Genomic DNA, 15,108 nt, shown 5'->3' with positions numbered 1-15,108 from the left:
CGCTCCCCCTGTACGTCGACCCCCCTCCTGGCCCCCGCCACACGTTCGTACTCAGACTCCGAGGCCATGCTGGAGGAACAGGGGGCGGCGATGAGGCTGAAAGGGCCAACGGAGAGCCTCTTCCTGGATGCTCTATCTCTGGACCCTCTCAGCCTGGAAGTCCCTCCACCCTCCAGACTTGAGAGTGAGAAGAGGTTCCCCTGCATGAAGGAGGTAACCCCCCCCCTCCCCCCCCAGACCCATTTGTGTGTTCTACCATTTCTATTCACATTTTGTAACTGACTTATTCATGGTTATGGTTAGTGATAGGGTCAGGGTAAGTTAAAGGGTTAATCTAATGTGGAGGTAAAAAAACACTTTTATATTCTTTGGTGTCTTCCAGGCCCTTGATGAGATTTCAGAGAGAGAAGCCGCTCCTGTGTTCCCAGAGGAGGAGATGAGCGGTGGGAGTCTGCTCAGGTAAAATGTGTGACAAAGTCCAGTTCAAATTCTTCCTTTTTTCACATAAAAACATGTAATAGAATTATAAATATGGCTGCAGTAAAAACCAACAGGCTGCAGATGACTCAGCCTCCTGCTGCATTCCTGTTGCTAATACATGCTTAATGATCCTTTCACTGTTTTAGTGAATTTTCCTGAGGTTGTTTTTTAGTAAGGCAGCACTTTATTCTGTCGCTAAATGTTATTTTCTGCATCTTTTTTCTTTTTTCTTCAGAGCAAAGTCGGTCTGCTCCATGAGTGACTTCCAAAGACTAATGGACAGCTCCCCGTTCCTTCCTGACAAAGCTCACCCAGGGGATCAAGGCCAAGATGACATCACTCCACCTCTGTCCCCGGACGACCTCAAGTACATCGAGGAGTTTAACAACAAGGGTTGGGACTTCCCACTGGCCACCTCGGGCTCAGGTCCGTCTCGACAGGAGTGGACAGAAACCACTTCAGACGCTCGGGGAGGAGAATCCATTCCTGATCCATTCCAGCCAGCCTCCTGGTTCCTCACCACCAGCGCCACAATGACCACCAGCACCCTCAGCAGCCCTGAGCACTGCCACAAGTCCCCCCGCAAGGGCAACGAAGCAGGGCCTGCAGGGGTGGGAGTGGAGCACTATGGGGTTCACATGCTCCACAGCCCCACCAGAGCTAGAGCTGGTGAACATCACACTCTCCAGGACCCAGAAATCCTCTATGCCAAAGGGACCAAAACTAGGGGCGGAGGAGAGGCGGCGTTAGGAGCCACCGGGCCAGATGAGGTGTTCAGCAGTGGGAGGTGGCCGTGTGGTCTTTTAGAGACTGGAGCGCTGATGACCTCTCCTAGTCAGTCACCTATCTGTCCCACTGTGGGCTTCACATCGTCTCTGGAGCTTCAACTGTCCCGGAACATGAGCGATGATATGAAGGAGGTGGCCATCTCCGTCAGGAACGCCATCCGTTCTCCACCCGGGCCTGCGGTGCGGGACATCGCCTGCCAGACCAATGGCTTTACCACACGGGGAACTCAGACCACCCAGACCATCAGTGTGGGTCTGCAGACAGACCTGCTGAGGAATCTGACCAGCAGCCCACACCGCTGCCTTACACCCAAGGGTGGAGGTACACCCATCTCCTCCCCGTCACGCAGTCTGAGGAAGGTGCAGTACTCCCCCGTGATCCAGAGTAAGTTTGAAAGACCCTGCTGCTCACCAAAGTATGGCTCCCCCAAACTGCAGCGCAAAATGTCAACGTCCAGTAAAACTGAGCTCCCCAACACTAGCCGCGCCCCCACCCCGACCACGCCCCAGAAGGGCAACAGTGAGTCAGCGTGGGCCCGCTCCACCACCACCCGGGACAGCCCTGTCCACACCACCATCAACGACGGCCTCTCCAGCCTCTTCAACATCATCGACCACACTCCTGTCAGTTACGACTCCATGCAGAAGTTCAACAAGTCCCCCAGTCGCTCCCGGCCCTCCCCACCCTCCACCACGGAGCCCAGCCCTCCTCAAGGGGCCCTCGCGACAGACCGAAACGTGCAGGAGTGCTTGCGGACAGTCCGAGGGCGGTCGCCGAGCCCCGTGCAGCTGATAGTGGAGACTCAGGGGGAGAAGAATCCAGAGGTGGTGGTGAGCATACGACAAGACCTGTCGGCCCCGCCGGGCTACACACTGGCTGAGAACGCAGCCCGCATCCTCAATAAGAAGCTGCACGAGCAGAACTGTAGAGAGGAGCGGAGGCTGCAGGCCGGAGCACCGAGCAGCCACAGCAGGGACGGCAGCAGGCCGGCCGACCCAGACAGAGGACAGTCAGGATGTATGGAGGTAAATATGCAGACCCACTGGATCCACCGTTTCATTGTTCACTTCATTTGGGGGCCATGTTTTACAGCGCAGTGCTCTTTATGACTGCGTCTGAGTTGTTCCCTGACAACTGAAAGGATGTTTGACAGACAGCTAACCAATCACACTCACTAAAGAATATCCCTGCTTTTCTCTATCAGATCCAAAGCAGTGACTGATGAAATGGTAATGTAAAAATATTCAACGCTTCTCCTTAACCCTCAACTTTCGACGGTGTTTGTGAACAGAGACTTCTCCTTAACCCTCAACTTTCGACGGTGTTCGTGAACAGAGATCTAATGTGGTTCTTGTTCTTGTTCTTCTTCTTCTTCTTCTTCTTCGCTGACTCTGTTTATCGCTTCGCTGCCGTGACCTTCCTGTAGCTCAGCTTCTATTTGCATGACTTACTTTTTTTTGCCAAAGCAAATCAATAAATCAAAAATCAAACCATGGTTGATGAGGGACAACGCAAATAAAAAATGATGACATGTTGAAGCACATTGAAAAAGTTGAGGCTAAAGTTGATTCCTGTATCCAGCAGAAGATCTTTAGCAACAGTCGTAGTGTTCACATTACTTGGCTACAATAAAGTCTCTTGGTATCAGGTACCATTTTCAGGGAACTGAAAGATTCTTCTTTTTTTTATAGCAGCTGAGGCCTCGCTCAAAGTTCCTCCTAGGCTGTCTGTCAATATTCTCTGAAATAAAGTCTATTCTTCGCAGTAGAAGTTAAATTGGAATCGTTTGGTTTGGGTTTTTCTAGAAAATTGGGATGGAACGCAGCAATTTCTCCACCAGGAGTGTGTACTGTGTGTGTGTGCTGCACCTGTCCTGGTCGTTGGTAAATGATCTCAGGAAGGAACTGGAATTTAGTCCCTATGGTCTCTTTTAGAGACACCAGGTTAGTCCTGGACGTAGACACCAATTTTTAACAACCAATAACAAAATAATGACGTATTTGGTACTTTTTCTCCGGTCAGTGTCAGTGTCAGTGCTTTAAATGTAACTGTCTGTGATTACTGTCTGTGCCTGTGTATGTCTACAACTAAGGTCATCAGGGTGAGTGTGTGTGTCTGTGTGTGTGTGCTGTAGGCCCTGTGAGTGTGGTCTACAGCGTTGGTTTCTCCCAGATGACCTCTCGACCTTCTGACGATCCAGATATAAAGTTTTATCTCCTCTTCGTCTCTGTCCTGATTTTACCGATTAACATTTCCTGCTCTATCTCTTCCCTGTCCTCTGCTCCGTGCTCTGCTCCAGAACCACACTGTCATACTAACAACTCCTTGGGGACTCTAACTCTGCTGTAAGTCTCACCTCTTCCTCTACGTCCTTTGGCGGGTTCACCAACCACAGGAACCCCCTCGCCCTCCCACCTCACTCCCCCCCCCAGACCCTTCTTTACTCACAGCTTCTTCATTACCGCATGCTCGACAGGACAGCAGTGTCACCGTGTGTGTGAGGTCATCCGATGGGTGTTGACGGCTGTGCGGTGACAATGCATCTGTTGGTGGGTGTACAGTGTGTCTGGGTGTGTACTGTATGTGTGTATCAGTGTGTGCATGCTTCTTTGGACCAGGCCAGGAAGGACCATACCAGTGATTTTGCATGTTCTACTCCATTGACCATAACTCACTGCGACTGTTGACAGTTACCACACCATGCCATACATCCACAGTATATTTCTCCAGGGTAGAAATGTTTACCAATGAAAAATACACCCAGTAGGTGGCAGATGTGAGTCAGGTGCAGGCATTAGCGGGAGTATTTTAGTTTAGCCAATCTTTGAATAAAGCTGACAATTATAGGATTTTTTTTACCTGTTGCAGAACTCATTTTGAACAACAGTTTTAAAATTTGTGTTTTATTTTATTTATAAAAAATATTTTAACATTTACCAGATCTGTGCAAAACCACTGGTATGGTCCTTTAAAACAGACAGGCACCAGGTGGTGTCTTGTTTCAGGAAAACATCGCATTTTGACGTTGATATCAACATGAACCAGTGAACATGTCAGTAAATATAACCCATATATGTCCCTGCAGTATATATGCATATATAAACCTAATCCCACACTGTGGCTGCTCGGTGTGTCAGTGTCATTAATCTAACCTGATGTCTCCAGCAGGTCCTAGTCTGTTGTCTTTTCTTTTCCTACAGTTCCATCCTTCTATCTTGTGTCTCTTACTCTGAACTGTCTGAAGAAGAACTGTAGAACTGGGCCGATGTCTATGTACATGTCTCGGTTTGATTGTTTGTTTTTTTCTGGTGGACTTGTCTCTGTTCACTTGTTGACGCTCCCTGGAAAAGCCCACCTCTGACGCACATCTTTGAGTTTATATTTGGAGTGAAATATATTTAAAAAAACACCCTTCAGAATATTTCTAAATTTCAAACTTTCTACATTATGTAATAAGTAGAACCCAAACTTGTTCCTAAGGTGGAGTTTTCCTCGAGGGGCCTGGGATTGGTTCTCTGTTCTGTTGGCTGACTCACTCTGACTGACAAAATACTGCAGTGTCTTCTGTGTCATTGTGTGGTTTGTTGTATTAACAACAAGGACATGTTTTAATAACTAAATCCATCTGGTAATTTTTTCTTTCTGTATTTCCCGGTTGCACGTTGTTATGCTTTTATTTTACTTGATATCTTTCATTAGAGAAGAATGACTGCTGGATCTTCCTGTCAGCATATGACCTATTTTATTTTATTTTTTTACTCGATAACTTCATTGTCTTAAAACCTACTTGTTTTCTCTCCATCCTTCCCCTCACTCCACCACTAACGCCCTGGGGTTGTTTATTTTTAGCAGAAGTAGATCGTTGTGTGCTCCTCGACTTCAACATCCTTCAGCCGAAATCAAACACCTGCAGGAAAACTATTTATAAATGAGCCCAGCGGTGTGACGGCCCCTCAGGTCACCTTGTGACATCAGATCGTCTCTGACAGATCGACTTCTCAGTGTCCGCCTTTTTAATATCTTATTCCCGAGAACAAACGCACGGTGCTCTGTGTTCTGTCAACCTCATTAGTGTGTGTACAGTACGGCGGCGCAGTGTTAACCCGGATTCACAAACCACCAGGTTTGCATTGTTCTGTGTTATATAACTGGGGTGTTTGTGCCCAAGTGTGCAGTAGATGAGTGTTTGACGTCAAACAGAAGCGTTTTTGTCCCGTAACCTACAGCTGCCCTGTTCCCTGAACGCAACACGTCTTTACTTGTGCTCAGACTGACATGAAATGTCGATCAATGAGATTTATATCTGTCTGTGGGCTGTGTCGTCATGGTGATAAGACGTTGACTTTGTACAGTATAAGAAAGTGACTCAGTTGTGAAAAGAAGTTCTGTTCTGAAGACTTGAATTAAGAGATGATGACCTTTTTTCTTAAGTGTTGGTTTGTTCAAGTGTTGGTTTGTTCAGGATCAGTATTCAGTGTTCTCTGTGTTCAAAACAGTTGGAAAAATCTGACTTTTTGTGGACATTTCATCACATTTTCACTTGATCTCATTTTAGCACCCTTTCATCTGTTTCAGTTTCAGTGTCTGTCCTTTTCGTTGGGCTCCTCCACGTTCTCCTCCCTCTTTTCATTCATGTTTCTCAGTTTTCATTTCTTTGTCCATCGTGAAATCAGCTGCAGACGTCTCTCTCTCTCTGACGGCTCCTTGTCATTGGCAGGACCTGCCTCGCTCTCCTGTGGCTCCGCCCCTGGACTCTTGCTTCTTAAGACCGGCCCGGCCGGCCAATCGCAGGCCACCGTCGCGCTGGGCTGCCCGCTCCCCCTCCCCTTCCCCGAAGATGAGAGAGGGCTCGAAGAGGAGGTTCACCTTCCCACCACTGGGACATCGGAAGACCAAGGAGGGGGAGGAGCCGGCATGAACGCATCCTCTACCTCCTCCAAACCTCCACCTCAGCCTAAAAAAAAAAGACTCAGTACCTCAGAATCCTTCTCCCCTGTCTGGACTCCTTCAGAGGCAGAGCTCAACGGGAGGTGTTGGGATCCACCCAGTAGCACCAGCTGACCAAGAAACCAGAGTGGAATGAACTGGGAAAATCACAAAGGCCCATGAAAAGACTCTGAACAAATGAGAACTACATTTCCATCAGAGGTGCCTGCCCACACTGGAGCTAACCATCACCCACGTCTGTGTGTCCGAATGTTTTTATTACATAAATATATTTTAACAACTCTAATGGCTGCACCGTCAGCTGTGCAGTCGAATGTCTGTGAGTGAATCGACAAATGCTTCAACTAATTAACGAGTTACAAATCCAAAGGTTACTGATGGTTTGTGTCCTGAATCCTGAATGGCCGCATGGTGGAGGAGCGGTTAGTGCGGGAAGGCCGCTGTTTCAAACCCTGGTGGTCACTGAAGGTCTGATGAGTTTGTGGGGAGGGGAGTTAAAACAGGCAGGATTACATGGTGTGAATGTGGGTGTGAATCGTCGTTTTGTTTCTGTACCTGGTCCTGACCAATTTAAAAAAAAGATCCCGGGTTTATTTACAAATTGCTTTTCAATCCCAGATCTACAGAAAATTTCATCCAAATCCTGATTTACATCCATAATCACACGACTCAATCCATTCCTACTGTCCAGCCTCGTAGATTAGAGGTTTTTTAAAGTCTCAGTGGGAGAAAGAACTGACACAGATAATTAAACAACAAACAAAACATACAAAAAAAAGCTGTGCTTCGGGTGTGAAGCAGACACATGATGTCATTTCTGATGCATTTTTACATCCTGATGAATGTCCGGCTCCTTGAACATGGGTGAAGACCAACTGAAACAAACTTATGCATACTTAGAAGGCAGTTGTACAAATATTAGAGTAATATTTGCATGCCTTTTGAACAATAGCATGTACATAAGAGCTTTGGCAATCGCTCAGCTCCACCACGAGGGAGACGGAAAACATGTTTGTGAATGTTGAGCTGATTGTTTTGGGTTTTTTTTATCATCTGTTTTAATTATGGAAATTAAAAATCTGTTTTTAAGTAAATTATTGTATTTACCATACTGTATTTGTATAGTTGTTACTACAAAAATGTACATCTTGAAAAAGAAAAAGGGATTGTGAGAAAATAATATGAATGTTTCAAGAGAGAAGTCTATGTCTAGAAATCTATAGTCTGATGTAAATGATAAATGTAATAAACATGAATGTGTATTTATAAGACATGCACCGCATATGTGTTTGTGTGCATATATGTATCAGTGTAGGCTGTGGGATTAGAGCAGGGTCAGAGGTCATACACACCACGTAAAATAAAAAAAAATTACATTTCCTCTGAAGCTATGTATGTCTACGGTGGAATAAGTTAGCTTTCACCAGAGAACTCAAGTTCTGACTGGCTGCCAGAGGAACATCTGACAGAGTTAATGATAAAATATTCATATTGGACCCGCTGATGGCACACAGTGACTTGGTGGAGAGATGAAGAGGCAAATGCCCTGCTTTTGCTTCCACTCGTCTTAAGAGGAACCAACCACCAGTGAATAATTTACACCAACATTCTAAAAACACACGCACGACCTCTTTGAACACTTCTACCTTCTATGCAGGACTGAGCCACAGGGTTTCTAAGAGGCTTTTCAGGGACAGTGCTATAATGGGGATTGCACCAAATTAGGAATTAATGAGAGGTCAAGAGGCCACAGAAGAGTGGTTGGTTGAAGGTCATCAGTTTGATTCTGTTGAGCAATGAACACAAGCAGCTTCCACTGCTTCTGGTGACTGACATTTGCTGGTCTTAACAGCATCAGAATCAGTGACTTTTATAATATATTCATCATGAATATTTATAAAATAATACAGAGTACTTTGTTCTCATTATTTCACAGCTTTTCTGTGGGTTGCGCTGCTTCCAGTGGCGTAAACGCGAGTTTTTTGTTTTTAATCCAATGATTAAAAACAAAAAATGTTGATTGTTTATTCAACCAATCAGATTTTTTGTTGGTATCAAGCGGACATATCCGGGCCTTCCCGTTACGTTGGCGATTTAAGTGATTTGATTGGATGGTCAAAGAACGTGCAATGTCAAACACAGGAAACTGCAATCAGCGACCTGAGCTGTGGAAAATTATATTTTTTCTTCGTCCACTACTTCTGTCGAGCAGACATTTTCAACCTGAAGTGAATTAAAATATAACTAAATAAATACGACAGTACAGACGGGACTTTCAGCATTACCATGGATGGAGAGAGAACTGCAACGCACGGATAATAATCTGTACAACTGTAATTGAACGCATCTTAAGGAAAGAGACGAAGAAGAATTTTGTGTACAACTAATCAAAAGTTTTGGTGAGTAATTATTTTTGTCTTTTTAATAATACTGTAATTTAATATGTTATATTTGATGCTTTTAAATGTACATAAAATCGAAGCTGTGGTTGGTGGTGGAATTGTACTTGTTTGTTGCTGTTTGTTTGTTGTTGTTTTTAGCGCTAGCTAGGTAGCTAGCTACATGGATTAGCTGGGATATAACGACTCGTTAATCTATATTTCCGTATAATATTGATTGGTTTGGTTGCTATAGACATAATAAAGTTCTTGGGATGTGGATTGTTCAGGCGGGACGTTATTGAAGACTTAGGTGAGAAATACACGGCACAATGTAAATGTCCACCATCCCCGCGCCCCTCCTCCTCACCCTTCCACGCCCCCCGAGTCCTCAGCCTCTTTCCCCTCAGAACTCTAATCCCTTGAGTCTTTGCTTTTCGGTGAACCACAATATCCATTGATTTACACCCATGCCACCTTCTGTTCTCCCTCACCTCACCCATTGAATGATTTGTGCACTCCTACTGTGTGCTGCATCTGGTTCCCAACCCTCAGGTTTAGTTGAGTTGATTATTTTTAAAAATTTCTTTAGGCTTTTTAATGTGATATTTACCTTTAATATTGGTTTTGAGATTCACCTTTTGTTGGTGAAGCATTTCTGAGACCCCAAATTTGTCACTAATTTCTTAATCCATTTTAACATTTAAATATTAACAAACCAATATTTTTTTAAATAAATGAAAGAGTCTTGTTTGTTCCCCTCGTTGAAAACATAAATAAGTCATTTGCTGTTTTAAAATCCACCATACAATTTGATTGGAATCTTTTCTAACTGTATCTGCTGTGCATGTATGATGACCTGCCTGCTTCAGCACGTAATATGTCAGAAAAGTAGGGTGCCAAATTGTGCGTGCCAGCAGCTGTGTGCAAATCCCCTGACAAACAATGAGTGACAAAAAAAAAGTCCCGGCTTTGCCACGAGACGAAAGGTTGTCATGCCAACAATACAGAAAGGTTCTTTCTGCTGCTGAAACCAAACAAAAAAAACTTTTGGTCCAAAGGAGAGTTCATATTAAGTGGGACCTTTGCCAGGAGGACCGTTACTTTCTCTGGTTCCTGAGCCTCTTGTTACACTGTGTTTCCTCTGGAGGGTGGAGCTGAGATGTGGTTGTTGTTGAGAAATCCCTCTGTTTGGATGCATCTTATGGAACAGTTTGGCAATATAAGACATAAATCAACAATTTAAAATTGTTGGAACGGTGATTTTACTGGTTAAAATTCACCATCTAAAGTCTGACCTATGGATAGGACCAAACATGGAGATTGTGTCTAAGATAATTGCACACACTGAAATTGAACTAGATGTAACCATGAGTTTCAACATCAGAATTAGCTTCTGAGTGGTGGAAGATGGATGTATAAATGATCATTATGATGCAGTAATGACTAGTAAAAATGAAGGTATATTTTCAGGCCATGCAGGGAACCGAAAAAAGGCCGGGTTCTGTTTGTTGTAAGTCAGGACATCGTGGAAGTGATGCAATGTGCACCTGCAGCTGACTCAGCATAATGGAACTTTATTTACACTTGTGCTTTTCTGCAAAACTGTCATGAACCAGGCGCATTGTCAAGCAATGAACAAAATACATTAAACAAAATATTAAGGGAAATTGTACATTCTCTTCAGGGTAAAAATCTACCACTGGAGGCTTCTTTTTTTCCCTTTTTGTTTTAAATTCCCGGATGCAAATTATTTTCACACGATGCTCCTTTCTGTACAGTAAACAAAAAAAAAAAGTTCAGCTGCTCCATCTGTCTGTCTTTTCTCATGCAAACACAACAGCACAAACAAAAAGCTTTTTTTTCCGTCGGTGCCTCCTTTTCTCTTCTAACGTTTGTCTCATTTGCCCCGGACATGCCCATTCCTCCATGGCACTGGCACACACACACACACACACACTGAAGTCACGCAACAGCAGGCCTCTCCTGCTCACACACTGGCACCTGACTTCATCAGTCTTTCTGTGTGTGTGTCACACAGTGTCACATACTTTTTTTAAGTTTTAAAACTTGGAAAAAGTATTTTATTTCTTTGTTGAATCTCTTAATTTTCGTAATAAGTAAATAATAAATAGTAACTGATAATGTTAGTTACTTGTCAGTATTTATGTCTACAAACTGGTGCTTTAGGTTTCAATAGCAGTAGCCACCTGTCATTCCCTTAGCAAATTTCAACTGTCTTAATAGCACCATCTGCAGGACGGAGAGAGTTACACATTTCATGCCAGTTATTGTATTTCTTTTAATGTCAAGAAATCGTATTTTCTCATTGATGAACTAATAGAAGAGTTTGGATTCTGCCAGCTGCTGGTCGGACCTGTCAGAACCAGTCTTAGCCAGACTGCCAGCAGGCATACTTGTTGTTTGAGACCCGTTTCATAGGTTTACTGATGGAGTTTAGTACTGAGGGTGGGGTTTTTGTTTTCTCCCGGGGCAGTCAGAAAAGTCACAAGAAATCTTTTGGCCATTTCTGTGGCCATGTGGAAATTAAGGATCAGAAGGAGGACACGGAGGACATGGGAGAGGGAGTCAGGATGTAGGGTTGTCATAGTAACCACTCCTCTGCTGCTGGGGTGATGACGTAACATCACCTATTGGTGCATTTCTGGGTTCTTTATTTCTCCCCCTCCATCTCCTCACCTACACACACAATAACACACTCGCGTGCAAACACAGCTGCATTCATGTGATACAGTTGTTCAGACGAGATCTGATCTGCGTATCGATAGTAACCGTCTACAATGTTGTTTTTGAAAATAACATTCTTCGAATGTTTTTTGTTTTATTTCCACGTTCAGGTTCACCAACTATTCTTACACTGCACCTGGTATGTGTTTTGTTCATCAGACGATACTGAAGCCGTTAAATAACAGCTGCAGCGCGCAAGGTTTGCCACCTGAGGGCGACAAAGGCTGGTTTGCGCGAGGGTTTAAAAAGACAAAGGGGATTACATTATGCAACTATTTGCCTTAAATATAAATAAATAAATGCTGCATTTACAGCATTAAGAAAAGACAGTGACCAACAGAAATATTTTTTCAACTTAAGGCCCTCCAGTCTAAGAAAACTGAGCAGGAAGTCTTTCCTAAGATTTTTTTAAATGACTTTTTTATTTTGTTATTGTATTTAGAAAGAAATGCTGAGGGTGCATTTTGAAGAATCACAACTTGTCTGCATAACTTAATGTTATGAGTGAGTGAGCTGATTTAGATTTAAAACCAACATAGTTGTTGTACCAGGCAACTCAATGACCAGGGAACTACAGCCACATCTACTCTACCTTCAGTGGAGTTGTGTGTATCATAATCAAAAGGCCAATCACGTTTCAACAACTCTCCTTAAAGTTTATTTTTTAGAACGTGGGAGTATTTAACACTACATATCAGTAATAAATCAAGGATGTGCAAAGCAAACGTAATTATTTAAAGTTCAAGAACAGGAGTAAATTGTGCTTTACTCTTCAGTATTGTGATACATACTGTAAATCCAAAATAATTACAAAATATAAATTCAGTGTTTTATAGTTTGGCCCCAAACACAAACAGTAGCATCCCTGCATCAAAAAAGACTAACATTTATAAACACGATGCTGTCATTCCTGTCATCTTCTGATCCCTGTCCCTTGTTTAGTCCCAAAACAGTGCTCAAAGACACTCAGTGATTGTCTTCATCTGTACCCTCGTCATGTAAAGTTTTGATAAATAAACAGAGAGCGAAGGACGTAGAGGGGGTGATGTGTTCAGGCCGCAGCTTCACATCTCTGGCTGAAGAGCACCTCCACCACTTTGGGGTCGGCCAGGGTCGAAAGGTCTCCCAGGTCTTTGTCGTTGCGTGCAATCTGACGCAAGATACGCCTCATGATCTTCCCTGCGTAAGTGATCAGTTGGAGAAGAGAAGGTGATGATGTGATGAGAGAGCAGGAGGATGATGTTGGTGTCAGTTACTGTGAAAAGGTGATTACCTGAGCGTGTTTTAGGGAGTGCAGGGGCGTTCTGAATGAAGTCTGGTGTAGCGATTGGACCAATTTTCTCCCTCACTGATAAGAGAACAAAAAGGAAGAACCTGTGTCACGAGGGTAGGTCAGTGTTAACCAAAATTCTCAAGCCTTTCTTTTTTGAAACACTGTATTTTCTGCTACACTTCAGTTCATCTTCACACTGTCACAATCAAATATAGTATTAAAATCTTTTTTTTTGACCTGCTGTGACCCTGCAGTAGTTATGTGCCCACGTGGGGGAGACGGAGGGGGTGGGGGGGCAACTCATTCCTTAAGTATGCAGCTTATTAATGGACCATTATCTTAAAGTCTTAGTCATTTGAATGAAGTACAGTATACAGTGTCGTCTGCCCTCTGTGATGCTTCCATCTTATGTTTCCATGGAAACATCCTTCTTAGATATAATGCAATACAAAACAATGTAAGGAGTTAAATAGAGGATAAATGTGAGTAGTTTGCATCCATTAATTATTACGACTTACCAAGCTTCTTCAACTCCTCCACCACCGAGTTATTAAACTCCATGCTGTCTTTGAGGCTGATGAAGCAGTACAGACACTCGCCCTTCACCTTGTGTGGCCGGGTCACCACCGCGGCCTCCACCACACCGGGGTATTCTGTCAGGGCAGCCTCCACCTCTGCTGTGCTCAGCAGGTGTCCTACAGTCAAAACAGTATAATTGTTGTTGTGACTTTACACAAGACAATAAAAAACACTGAAGACTGTTTTTTAAGCAGCTGCAGAAACTGACAGCAACACATGTCAGTGTCATACCTGACACATTCAGCATGTCGTCTATCCTCCCTGTGATCCAGTAGTAGCCGTCTTTATCCCGCCTGCAGCCTGACACAGGAGACGAGAGGAGAACAGATGATGAAAAGTCCAAAGACTCTTTTTCTTTTATATATATATAACATTGTTAGCTTTCTCTTGGGATATTCTCTGGTATTTCACAGAGCTGTGCATACTGCACTAGGTGCAGTCTTTGTTTCTGATATGACAGATACAGTCAAATATCAGAGAGGACAAAGAGTAAAAAGAAAAGATCTTAATCTTTATGTTTCTCACCGTCACCAGTGACGTAAAAGCCTGGAAACTTTTTGAAGTAGATGTTTTCAAAGCACTCGTGGTTTTTGTACAAAGTGCGCATTATTCCAGGCCAGGGCCTCTTGAATACCTGCACAAACACAATAAAGAAGATACACCAACAAACTTGACTGTGACACACCGTAAATTATATTTACTGATGAACTGACACTTTATCATTAAAGAAAAAACAATCAAGAGAGGAATAAACCCAGAAGTTTATAACGTGACAAAATTATAAAAAAAACGTTTTTAATGAACAGGAACCAAAACCACTAATGCTTCACAGTAGAAATTAACTTATTACCAAGAGACCAAGTCTGTATTGTGTATCTAGATACTGTATGTGTGTTGAGCTGCTGCGTTAGTACATCGGCATTACGCTGCAGTGAGATTAGATTAGATTAGATTAGATTGAACTTTATTGATCCCACACTGGGGAAATTCAACTTACCAGATAACCCTCGGCCTCACCCTCCAGCTCCTCGCCGTGTTCACTGAGGATTGCTGGCTCAACCCCAAAGAAAGGAAAGGTCTGAAAAAGAATGTGTGCACTCGTTGAACTGAGTATAAACTCGAGTCACAATTTATAAATTGAAAGCTCTGGTAGCTTACAGCTGATCCAGGTTTGAGCGGCGTGGCAGCAGGAAGAGGAGTCAAGACGTGACCTCCCTGCAAAGGAGGAAGAAGAAGATCATACTGACCACAGTGACATATACTGTAGTCTGTTGGAATCAAAAAGAGTGAAGGGACCAAATGACTGATGCGTCCTTTACCGTCTCTGTTTGCCAGAAAGTGTCAACAATTGGACATTGTCTCTGACCGACCACCTCATGGTACCACTGCCAGGCCTCGGGGTTGATCGGCTCACCCACACTACCCATGATCCTCAGGCTGGAGAGGTCGTAGCTGAGAGCAAAAAGGTAATAAATGAATGAATAAATAAAATATTTTCTGTGAGGTTTGTAATATAATATAGTTTATATTTACAAAACTGTCAAAGTTAATGTTATTATGTGTGTGCTGCTCAAAAACAATTTTTTCCCCTCTTTTGTGATTTCAGCAGATGCAGTTTCTTACTTCTCCAGTGGTTCCCGTCCGTGTTTCATCAGCAGACGGATGGCGGTGGGAGCTGTGTAAAATTTGGTCACTTTGTACTTCTCAATAATTTCCCAGAACCGGCCGACATGAGGGTACACAGGAACACCTTCAAACTGGAGGTAACATACACACACACACACACACAAAAGCCTTTAGGAGGGAGAGGACCACCACAGTCTGCTCTCCAGAATCTCCAGATTTGCAAAAAATGAAAAGCAATTCTATGTAGTATTTTCTCGACCTACTAGAACGCCCGTGGCACCGTTTGCA

At 43.6% G+C, this 15,108-nt stretch overlaps 3 protein-coding genes and 1 long non-coding RNA gene across 12 annotated transcripts in view; 1 reads left to right on the top strand and 3 right to left on the bottom strand.

The window, feature by feature from the left end:
* LOC112486308 (uncharacterized) overlaps window positions 1-3,845 on the bottom strand; it is a 6,359-nt gene extending 2,514 nt beyond the window's left edge. Inside the window, exon 1 of the long non-coding RNA XR_003048733.1 lies at window positions 3,718-3,845. This is a non-coding gene — a long non-coding RNA (uncharacterized LOC112486308). The remainder of the gene's footprint in view (window positions 1-3,717) is intronic.
* Window positions 1-7,852, top strand: part of LOC103396534 (microtubule cross-linking factor 1) — a 32,342-nt gene extending 24,490 nt beyond the window's left edge. For 7 of the 9 annotated variants that reach the window (XM_025052654.1, XM_025052653.1, XM_025052659.1 and 4 more), the window contains 2 exons: window positions 716-2,294; window positions 5,987-7,852. In XM_025052654.1, coding sequence (XP_024908422.1) covers window positions 716-2,294; window positions 5,987-6,187 — 1,780 coding nt within the window. In that variant the 3' untranslated portion in view covers window positions 6,188-7,852. Of the gene's footprint in view, window positions 1-715; window positions 2,295-2,473; window positions 2,499-3,568; window positions 3,615-5,986 lie in introns of all 9 variants that reach the window. The other 2 variants (XM_025052661.1, XM_025052660.1) reach the window with 2 other exon arrangements.
* Window positions 7,853-11,904: 4,052 nt separating this feature from the next.
* The window catches only part of acss2l (acyl-CoA synthetase short chain family member 2 like), a 14,939-nt gene continuing 11,735 nt past the window's right edge, over window positions 11,905-15,108 (bottom strand). Inside the window, exon 19 of the mRNA XM_008334659.3 lies at window positions 11,905-12,389. The gene's annotated coding sequence lies outside the window, so the exon portion shown is untranslated. The remainder of the gene's footprint in view (window positions 12,390-15,108) is intronic.
* On the bottom strand, window positions 11,973-15,107 carry LOC103396576 (acetyl-coenzyme A synthetase, cytoplasmic-like; the record flags this gene model as incomplete). Its single annotated transcript, XM_008334716.2, has 10 exons — window positions 11,973-12,521; window positions 12,616-12,690; window positions 13,134-13,310; window positions 13,426-13,494; window positions 13,720-13,828; window positions 14,192-14,272; window positions 14,353-14,409; window positions 14,514-14,646; window positions 14,818-14,951; window positions 15,084-15,107. Coding segments are annotated over 10 exons (987 nt in total), but the record flags the coding sequence as incomplete, so codon positions are not given.

The sequence above is a fragment of the Cynoglossus semilaevis genome, chromosome 20 (assembly GCF_000523025.1).
Source record: "Cynoglossus semilaevis isolate Cse_v1.0 chromosome 20, Cse_v1.0, whole genome shotgun sequence".
NCBI classification, from domain to species: Eukaryota; Metazoa; Chordata; class Actinopteri; order Pleuronectiformes; family Cynoglossidae; genus Cynoglossus; species Cynoglossus semilaevis.
This window is presented reverse-complemented; position numbering and strand designations above follow the sequence as displayed.